A 10,626-nucleotide genomic window follows, 5' to 3' on the forward strand; every position below is an offset into this window, starting at 1 on the left:
TATCTGATCGATCTGATCTATCTCCAGCTCACTGTCAAAGCACACGACGTCTCCCTTCAAAGAAGACAAATCATTGTCACATAACGAAAACCATCTTATTGTCCCGATCGAGCTTGGCTAAGAAGCTTCACCTCGCGTTCCAATCCAAACTTCACAAGCTCAGGACTTCCAAAGTCAGCACAACCACCACTTGCCACCTCCGAGCCCTGCGCACCTTTCGCTTCGTGTTCCCCTTCAAACGACACCCTCTCCCTAGAACCCTCCTACACGCTTCGACCCTCTGGCTCTAGCCCCAATTGCGACTTCGGCAATTTTGATGGGAGTCAGAGTTCGTTCCTGATCGGAGTTCGGAGTTTGGCTTTCTGACTTCGTCGGAGTTGGAACCCAGTCTTAAATTTTATGGATGGATAGCAGTGAAAGTACGGCGGTAAAAGGAATTCCAGAACTTCCAGTTCCTTTAAACTTTCGTTTCCGTTTCTTAATTTAATTTCATTTTCTGCACCCGACCAGAAGTATCGCTTATTAAGGAGATGTTTGGTAATATTTTTCAACTCATCTCATCTCTTTCCTAAACATTACTAGAAGAGAAATATTTTCAAATTAATCGTTTCAACATTTTCAAATTTATCTTCCTTTCAAAACAAAGAAAAAAAACAGAAAGAAGTCCAAAGTCAGGCATACTGGGCAGGCCCGTGCACGCCGTCCAGAGTGGCAAAATGAAACCCAGCGTTGCATCTTGTTGAAAGCGGTGCGTTCAAGAAAATCCCTAAGCAACTGCAACTGCAACAACGTCCCTCTCTGCAACTGCAACGGAAAATCAAATCAAGACCTTGCCCCTTTGTATGCAACTGCAAATCTGCAACAACGCCCCTCTCTGGTCCATATCTCGTGGTTACTGATCCCATTATTACTTTTCTGCTTTAATTTTTGTGGGTGTGTGCTCGTTTTTTCTCCTGGTAAAGTAGCAGTTAGCGGAACAAACTTGTGAAAGGCTCTTACCCCTGGTTCGACGCCGAGGAGTGGATAGCAGTAGAGGGCGGCGTGGTTGCTGCTCGACCTAACGACGGAGCTCAGTCACTTCGTCCAAATACCGATCTGAGAGAGAGAAACGATAAGAGAAGAGATTTGTATTGAGATGAAGATCTGAGGGAGACGAAAGAGCTGCGCCAATCTGAGAGAAACGAAGGAAAGAGCTCCTGAGCTGCGCCTTACTAAACCACCAAGGTGTGTTTCTTTCCTTCTTCCTAAGTTCGTCGTTTTTTTATTTATTCTTATTTATTTAATTAAATAATATAAGAAGAATCTTATGCATCAATTCGCCCAACTGATATTAATATATAAAACATATATTTAATGAAATAATATGGATTAAAAATAGAAATAATTTTTTTAAAATATGAGATTTTTTTCTTCTTTTAAAATTTTTATTTAATAAAAAATATCATCAATGTGTGAGTGGGTGTATTATAACTGACGTCAGCAGTGTGGACATAAAGGTACTGTAGAAAAATTGATAGAAAAAAATCTAGAAGAGAAAAGTTACTACGCCGAACCTCAACATTTGACTGTTAAGTGAATTTTTTTTCTATACGATTAAGAAAGTAAGTTTTAATATATTGATATATTTTTTTATTTTTAAAAATATTTAAAAACAATTAAAAAATGTGAATAAAAAATAAAAGATAAATTTTACACTAACGGCCGCTTATAATGGTACACTAGCCCAACTCAATCTGTAAAAAGAAAGGCCAGTGAAGAAATGACAATAATAAACCATCAACTATTCTACAATGGAGCGAGGTGCTTTGCCGTCTGAGTAGCAACGTTTTATTTGACCGCTAGATTTTTTTTTTGTAATTTTTCTTTTCATATTTTTTAAATAGATTTAATTATTTTAAAAAAATAAACCAATACACTTAAAATTACTTCCTTAATTATTAAGTAAAAAAATAAGAAAACTTTTTTTTTTTGCTGAGCAGTACACTTGAGTGGGCATAGTAGCTTTTTTCTTCTACAATTTACCTACAACTTTATATTAAAAAATGGAAAACATTGTTCACATATGATTTCATTTATTGAAATGTTTTTTTATTTAATTTTTAATTTTTATTTTACTTAGTGATCAAATAAATATTTTTAAATAAATATGTGATTTTTTAATTTTTAAAAAATATCTAAATAGTTTTAAAAATGGTGAAAAAAAAAGTTCAAAAAAAAAATAGATTGTAACTGATCGTTGAGGATTCTCATTCTCTCTAAGAATCCTATGTGGAATTAGCAATGTCTTTAAAAAATTATGAAACTTTAGGCAGGCTTGGATGGAGAGATAATTCTATATTATCTTAATATTTAAAGACACATCTTAATATTTAAAGACACAAATATAAATGTTTTTTAAATTTAAATTTTCAATTTTTTCTTTTAATTATATATTACTTCATTATTAAAATTTTTTAAACTTTAAAATAAAATATAAAAAATAATTCAATTTTTTAAAATTTCAAAACAAAAATTATATTAAAAAATTATATTTTAATAAAATTTTAATTTTATAATATTTATATTTAATTTTTTCTCTTTTATTTTTTAAATCCTATAAAATATTTTAATTGAAACTAATCTTATCTTAACTCTTGATGTTTCAGCAGAATATAACCTCTTTGATAATGCCAAGGAAATTTTGAGAGTTTAATTACACAGTGACAATGACCCTCAAACCATCTCGATCCACTTCTTTAACATAAAGCTCTCTACTCGCATGTCTCTCTACATTGAATAGCTTCTGACCCTTCCTTAAGAGTAGCTACCAAGATTTCAATCTCTTCCATGGCTGTCCCAAATGTCTCCTTCTCCTCTTCTTCTTCCCATCCTTGGAATCATGACGTTTTTCTAAGTTTTAGAGGAGAAGATACCCGCAATACCTTTATCGGTCATTTGCATCATGCTCTCATTGAAAAGGGAATCAAAACCTTCATAGATGAAGTGGATCTTCAGAAAGGAGACGAGATCTCCGCAACACTTTTGGAAGCCATCCAACAATCTAAAATTTCCATCATCATCTTCTCTAAGAACTACGCCACTTCCACTTGGTGCTTAGATGAACTCGTCAAGATTCTCGAGTGTCGGAAATCATTTGGCCAAATGGTTCGACCAATTTTCTACGATGTGGATCCTTCAGATGTGCGGAAACAATTTGGAGAAGTGATGGATATGCATGAAAAGAAATTCAAGGATGATATGCAGAGGGTGTTCAGGTGGAATGTGGCTCTCAAAGAGGCAGCCAATTTGTCCGGTTGGCATTTGAACAATGGGTACGCTTCAATTTTATTTAATGCAAGCATTAATATCAAATAATTCTGATAAACTAAGGACTCAAATACTTGAGTTGTAACATAAAACCAAATAGGTCTCTCTCCTCTTTTTCATCTCTCTCTGATTTTATGGTAATTTCACTTAATTGGTTCCAATTCCTTTTTGTTGCTTTACTTTTGATTTCTCAATTCCCCTATATTTGTGGCACTAGAAGAAAGCCTTGATCAGATTCTTCTTAATTAGTGATTTCTAGATTGATCCTTAAATGCTTTTGATATCTAACAGTATGATTTTTATATTGTCTTGTTTGAATGGCAGGCATGAGTCCGATTTTATCCAGAGCATTGTTGAAGAGATATCAAGTAGAATATTAATGAAGTGCATGTTTTTAGATGTTGCAAAGAACCCGGTCGGATTACATTCTCACATACATTCCATGCATAAGTTGTTAAGTGTTGGGTATGATGATGTTCGCATGGTTGGAATCCATGGGGTTGGTGGAATAGGTAAAACCACTGTCGCAAAAGCTGTATATAACTTATTTGCTAATCAATTTCAAAGTTGCAGCTTTCTTGCTAATGTTCGAGAAACTGCAAACCGATGCGGCCTTGTTCAATTACAAGAAACACTTCTATCTGAGACCTTGGGCAATACAAACTTAAAGGTTGGAATTGAAGATAGAGGAATTAATGTAATAAAGGAGATGCTCTGCCATAAGAAGGTTCTTCTAGTTCTTGATGATGTCAATAAGTTGAAACAACTTGAGAAATTAGCAGGAGATAAGAATTGGTTTGGTCCAGGAAGTAGAATCATTATTACAACTAGAGATCAACATGTTCTAGATACCCATGGGGTAGAAAGAAAATACAAGGTCCAAGGATTAAGTCATGCTGATGCTCTTCAACTTCTTAGCTGGAATGCATTCAAGAAATCTTATCCTGAAAGAGGGTATGAAAAGCTCATGGATTGTGTGGTTCAATATGCCTCGGGCCTTCCCTTGGCCCTGGTTGTGCTGGGATCTCTCCTATATCGTAGAAGCAAACTTGAATGGGAAAGCACAATATGTAAAATGCAAAGAAGTCTTGATAAAGATATCTATGAAATACTTAAAATCAGCTTTGATGCACTGGAGGACAATGAGAAGGCTATCTTCCTTGATATTGCATGTTTCTTTAATAGAGAAGACAGAGATTATGTAACAAAAATTTTGGAAGCAAGCAATTTTGATGCTGTTATTGGAATACAAGTTCTCATTGAAAGATCTTTGGTGAATGTTGGATATTCAAACGAGTTGCAGATGCATGACTTGATACAATTGATGGGTAGAAATATTGTTCATAAAGAATCTCCCAACGAGCCAAGAAAGCGCAGCCGATTATGGTCTTGTGAGGATATTCTCCATGTTCTTATGGAAAACACGGTAAGAGCGACATAATTTGTTTTTTAGGCAAATCTAATAGAATATATATATACATATATATACCATTTTATCATTTTTCTTCTATCAATTGAGTCATAATGCTTTGTTGTCCACTTGTTCTATGATTTATTAGGGAACTAATGCAATTGAAGGCATAAAGCTAGATTTGCTTGGGAAAAAAGATATTTTGCTGAATCCCAGAGCCTTTACAAAAATGAAAAGGCTTAGATTGCTTATAATCCGCAATGCATGCTTCTCGGATGGTCCTAAAAGTTTGCCTAATGAGCTAAGATTTCTTGATTGGGCTGGATACCCGTCAACATCTCTGCCATCCAATTTTCATCCTCAGAAACTTATTACTCTCAACATGTGTCACAGTAAAATCAAGCAATTCCAAGGGATAAAGGTAAAGTTATATTCTAAATATATATCTATCTCTTTTCTTGATTTTATGATAACAATTCAAATATCTGCATCAATGTTTCTTTTAAAAAAACTTCCTTTTAAAAAATAAATTATATGAGTAATTCTCGGCTGAACCTGATACAACGTTGGTCCTTTCACCTTTATTTTCCAGGTTTGTGAAAATTTGAGAAAAGTAAATTTTTCTTATTGTGAATACTTGACGTGCACCCCTGATGTCTCAATGATGGCAAATCTTGAGAGTTTGGATCTTAGAGGCTGTTGCAATTTAGTTGAGGTTCATCAATCTGTTGGATTTTTAAACGAACTGTCTCTGTTGAATGTTGAATATTGCTCTAAACTTAGACTTCTTCCTAACCTGAAGTTGCCACGTCTTCAACTCCTAGGACTTTCTAGTGGCACAAGTATTGAGAAATTTCCAAATATTGTGGGAGAAATTCCTGATTTATCGAGTATTTGGATTTATAACAGTCCCATTCAAGAACTGCCTTCGTCTGTTGAATATCTCATAGGGCTCGAAAGAATTACAATAATTTTATGCGAGAACCTTAGAGATCTCCCCAAAAGCATTTCTAAGTTGCCACATCTCAAGTATCTTAATCTTAGTGATTGCAAAAACTTCGGAAAGTTTCCAAAATCGTCGTCGTCATCATCATCAACAAATTCTGGCTGGCTGGCTTCGTCAAAGTGGAACAAAACTCAAGATATTAGGCTCTCTGTTGGGTTTCCAGCTTTGGAAAAGCTAATCATCTCTAACTGTGATCTAGCAGAAGTAGATTTCCTCCAGAGTCTTCATTGCCTTTCCATCCTAAAACATTTGGATCTATCAGGAAATAATTTCGTTAGCGTCCCTGCATGTATTTTTAGATTTACCCATTTGCAATCTCTTAAATTGATAGATTGTGAGGGGCTTCAACAAATGAATGCAAGTAGTGGTGGCAAATCCTTCATCGATAATTTAACGATGATGATTCCTATGTTATATAGATTCTGTGAAAAAATGAGAACTACAATTAGAATTAGAGGAGGAGAGTTACCAGCATGGTTTATCCATAAAAGTAGAGAGAATTATATGTGTTTCCGAGTGCCTCCACCTAAAAGAGCCAAGTTAGCGGGTTTGGTTATCGGTATTGTTTTTAAACAAGATGATCATTTTGGACCGTCACACTTTTGCGCCAATACGACCAGGGTCTGTATCAATGGTATATTCGTTGAATACTTAGAGTACTACACCCTTGGTGGATTATCCGAATCAGAATGCATGTGGCTGTATTGTGTTCCACGTGATGCCTACAACCGGTGGGATGAGAACAATGAAGGGGATCACTTTGACATTTCGTTTGAATTTCCATTCAAAGACCCAATACCAGACGTGGATAATAATATATTTGGGGTCCATTTTGTATTCGAGCAAAACGACAACGTGGATGATGATGATGATCCAAGAGTGATCCGGCATTATTGTTCTCTTGACAATAGAACAAGATTTTTTCAAAAACCAAATACTGTTCTCTTCACAATAGAACAAGTCTTTTCCGAAAAAAAAAAGAGGAAAAGATATAGTCTTGGAGAACAATAATTGTTGCCAATCAGAGCATGCAGGAGATCAAAGATGAAGAGAAGGCACTGAAAGCCTAGCTGTGGAGGACCCAGTAATATATATACTTGATTCCACGTCTTTGTAAATTTCATACGGGTATTGATGCTCTGTGTCATTCAATATCATTAAAATACTATTATTTTTAATGTCTTATGTTAGATAATTAATCCTTATATTTAATGCCTTTTGTACTAGATATTTAATCCTTTGTTTTAGTTGCTTTATTATTAATTTATTTTACGATGATATTGATACATTGTGTAACCACTTTTTTTAAGAAATGCAAGTTTCTCACAAAAAAAAAAAAAAAAAAAAAGTATGTAAATTCAATACAAGCCCTTTATTTATTTTTTTTTTAAAAAAAAGTAGATCTCACAAAATAAATAAATAAATAAATAAAGACTTATCTTTTTACATTTTTATTTGGTGAGATTCTAATTTTATTGAAGCTATATCTTATAGCGAAGGAATATAGTGTAAATAACGCTCAACTCGAATAAAAGAACATATAAGGAAAAACAAGGCCTATTACTTATAACGTATCACCGGTAATTCTATCCTATCCGGTCAAGTCTGTTATCTCCTTTGGATTGTATGACAATCATTAAGCTTCTTCTTTTTTTCGTATCAGTCTTGGAATCTTGATGATTCGTCAATGTAATTGATGGTTAAACTATTTTTTTTTTTAATTAAGAGTAATGCTATATACAAGTATTATGTATGCAAGTTTTTCAACAAAAAAAAAAAAAAAAAAAGATATGCAAGTTCAATACAAGCTCATTATAAAAAAGAATAGACTCCACAAAAAACTTATATTTTTATATTTTGTTTTATGGCATGATCCACTCCTTTACATGCAAAATGTCTACGCGAGACTAGTATTCTTAGAACTTCACAAAAATTACTTTTGAGTTAATATTGCATCATCAAAAATACCTTTTCACGTCCCTCAATTACAGCTTCACTAACTCTCTCCCTAAATTAGAGTAAATTAGACTAAAAATGGCAATGCTTCCTGCCTTGCAATCTATTGGACAGACGAAGAAAAGTCCTACAACTTGTTTGAAAAAAGAAAATATTACCCATAGTCTCTATAACTATCATAGTTTCCACCAAATAAAAGATATATAACAACTAGTATCAAATAATACGGTAAAAATAATAACTAAAAACACAATAAATAGTATTTATCTTAAAAATGCATTCATATTGAAACTCTAACAAATAAATGTACACAGATTTTATTTTTCTTCCTTTTATTTTTTTCATTTTTTTATTGAAAGGAAAATCTCAAAAGAGAATATAAAGTTATCCACGTCTCTCATGTGACGCCCCGACTCCCATGTACAGAAACACGATAATCGTGACGTCGGAATGATGACAACACAGGTCACGCATCTCAACAATAAATTCCAAGTGTGTGTATATATAGAAAGTGTACAACAAAAAATACAGTGGCTAAATTAAAGAAGTTGACTAAGCACCAGAATTGTAAATACATATTTATTTAAATAAAAGCATTTCAAAAAATATTACATTTATCCAGTAAAAAACGTAATAAAACCAAAATACATGATCCAAAAGCGGGAAACAAATCCCAACACGCAAGAAGGTGACCCCAGGTCACTCCTCCGGTGGAGCTGAAGCCTTAGGCTCTGCATCATCATCTGCATCAAAATCTACAATTCTATAAAACGGAACCGTAGGGTGTCGAATACCACGTGAGATATGAATTTTAGTAAGTAATCAACCAAATAACTCATGAGATAAAAATACATTTAAACAACTAACATGAATGCATGCACATGTCGAATATGCATGAGCTCGAAATCATCATTTTTTCAAACTGATTATTTTCCAACGTAGGCCAAAAATCCCATTTGGCCCAATAACAAATCCATTAAAATAATTACCCGCCATTTTTCCAGAAAATGGCCCAATATAAAATCTATCATTTTTCCAGAAAATGGTCCACATAAATTATTTTATCAAAACTCACCATTTTTCCAGAAAATGGCGCAATATCCAATTATAATGTATGCACCATGGTCTCCCCTATGGACCATTCGCATACCCTGGCTCCCTTCATCACATCACGGGTAATGACCGTGCGTGTGATTTCGTAACAAACAATGCCCAGTTTCGCGCTCAGCGCCTTCGTGGCCAAGCATCCTCTAGGCCTTACAAGCAGAGGGGCCACGAAGTCAGCACGAGAGCATTACCATCCTGTCCAATCCTATAAATAAAATAATCATTTAATTAAAATATACATAAATACGAGATATCACATCTCACACCTCTACTCCATACAATGGTCTCAGGAGATTTCTTCAGGCTTACATGAGGAATACCAAAATTAACTCCCTTGTGCTTCCTCAACTGATTCACGCGACCAAGCCTACTTTGACCCAGTATTTTCCTACACATTACTGGACCCTGATGTCAAGTACAAATTAAGTGTCAGTCATCTTACAACATGCTAAAATCAGTACAACCTTCATGACCTTCCATGCTCCTCCATAAAATGCTATTGTATGTCCATTGTCGTCATGTTGTCCCACACATGATGCTCCTGTTCGGGAGTTCGATGCGCACATCGCCCACTCCGACTACATCCAGTGCTTTCCCGTCAGTTGTGTACATCTTTCCAAAATACCAGCACTATAGTTCTGCGCCATCTCTCAATATAAGTTGCTATGGAATGAAACCCCCTAAATCCAACACCCAATTGTCAACTGAACTGTGCACCACAAGAAATAGAGTGTCCTGTATTTCTTCGACCACTGCATTCACAGCGTCATCCTCAGTACATTTCTTATTCTGATAATCTCTTTTGATGTGGCCCGGCTTGCAACAATTCCAACAAGTGACCTGCTACCCACATCTCGACTTGCTCCTCCCTTGTTTCTGGTCCTATCATGTCCCTGGCCCCAATTGTCAACACTCAAGGCCAAACCTGTATTAGAAAATTCCACAGAATCCTTACAATGTACCTCATCAACGAGAATCAAATCGTGTATGCCATCATAATTCAATTTCATCATAATTCAATTTCACTTATCGCCATCCACATGGCCTCCCAACTATTTGGCAACGATGCCAACAAAATCGACACTCTAATCTTATCATCAAATTCAATTTCTACATATGACAATTGATTTGTGATCATATTAAAGTGGTTCAAATGTTGGGCCAGAGGTGTACCCTTCGCCATCCTCAGATTGAAGAGTTTTTTCATCATATGCACCTTATTATTTGCCGATGGTTTTTCATACATACCTAACAAAAGCCGTCATGAGATCTACCGTGGTTCACTCCTTAATAACGTTGTGCACCACTAATCTGGACAGGGTGAGCCGCATAACCCCCCAAAACTTGTCGATCTAACAGGTTCCAATCAGCATCTTCCATGCTCTCCAGCTTTTGTCCCAATAGAGGAAGATGGAGTTTCTTCCATATAGATAAGCCTCAATTTGCCTCCTCCAATATCCAATCTGTGCCATCAAACTTCTCAACTCCAACTTTCACGACTTCTCTTTTCAACTCCGAACCTTGGAGCTCTGATGCCAGTTCTTGAGATCTAGAAGGCACCACACACACAAACAACGATAGCGAGACAGACAATGAAATCAATGCAAAAGCACATAAATTAAGCACACACAATTACACGACATGAATTTACATGGTTCAGTAACTTGCCTACGTCCATGGAGTTGCAGGAGATTTTATTCATAGGAGATTACAACACACAATGAGTTACAGGATCTTCACTTTAGTCACATAATCTCAACTGTCTTCCTAGGACTTTTTTTCCCCTCTCATTTGCTGGCAAACGTCTCTTGCCTCTTCCTCTTTCAATCTGCTTATATTT

At 35.2% G+C, this 10,626-nt stretch overlaps 1 protein-coding gene and 1 long non-coding RNA gene across 3 annotated transcripts; one reads left to right on the forward strand and one right to left on the reverse strand.

Annotated features, from left to right (window-relative positions):
• Positions 1 to 579: 579 nt before the first annotated feature.
• On the reverse strand, positions 580 to 1,143 carry LOC122276292. The gene is made up of 2 exons (XR_006228822.1): positions 1,000 to 1,143; positions 580 to 804 (listed from the first exon to the last, which is right to left on the reverse strand). It is a non-coding gene; the product is annotated as an uncharacterized LOC122276292 (long non-coding RNA).
• On the forward strand, positions 799 to 6,949 carry LOC122276291 (disease resistance protein Roq1-like). 2 transcript variants are annotated; one of them, XM_043085899.1, is made up of 5 exons: positions 799 to 1,224; positions 2,646 to 3,311; positions 3,631 to 4,732; positions 4,866 to 5,138; positions 5,310 to 6,949. In XM_043085899.1, exons 2-5 carry the CDS (start codon positions 2,827 to 2,829, stop codon positions 6,732 to 6,734), a joined length of 3,285 nt encoding a protein of 1,094 aa, XP_042941833.1. In that variant the 5' UTR covers positions 799 to 1,224; positions 2,646 to 2,826; the 3' UTR covers positions 6,735 to 6,949. The 2 variants fall into 2 exon arrangements, with proteins under 2 accessions (XP_042941833.1, XP_042941832.1); XM_043085898.1 differs by having other exon boundaries at positions 1,084 to 1,224; positions 2,649 to 3,311.
• The last annotated feature ends 3,677 nt before the right edge of the window (positions 6,950 to 10,626 follow it).

This window comes from Carya illinoinensis, chromosome 9, assembly GCF_018687715.1.
Source record: "Carya illinoinensis cultivar Pawnee chromosome 9, C.illinoinensisPawnee_v1, whole genome shotgun sequence".
Classification (NCBI taxonomy): domain Eukaryota; kingdom Viridiplantae; phylum Streptophyta; class Magnoliopsida; order Fagales; family Juglandaceae; genus Carya; species Carya illinoinensis.

Coding starts and splice junctions, on each gene's coding strand:
- LOC122276291 (XM_043085899.1), top strand. CDS start 2,827: ATGGCTGTCCCAAATGTCTCCTTCTCCTCTTCTTCTTCCCATCCTTGG. Junction 4,733..4,865: donor ATGTTCTTATGGAAAACACG/GTAAGAGCGACA, acceptor ATGATTTATTAG/GGAACTAATGCAATTGAAGG. Junction 5,139..5,309: donor AGCAATTCCAAGGGATAAAG/GTAAAGTTATAT, acceptor TTTATTTTCCAG/GTTTGTGAAAATTTGAGAAA.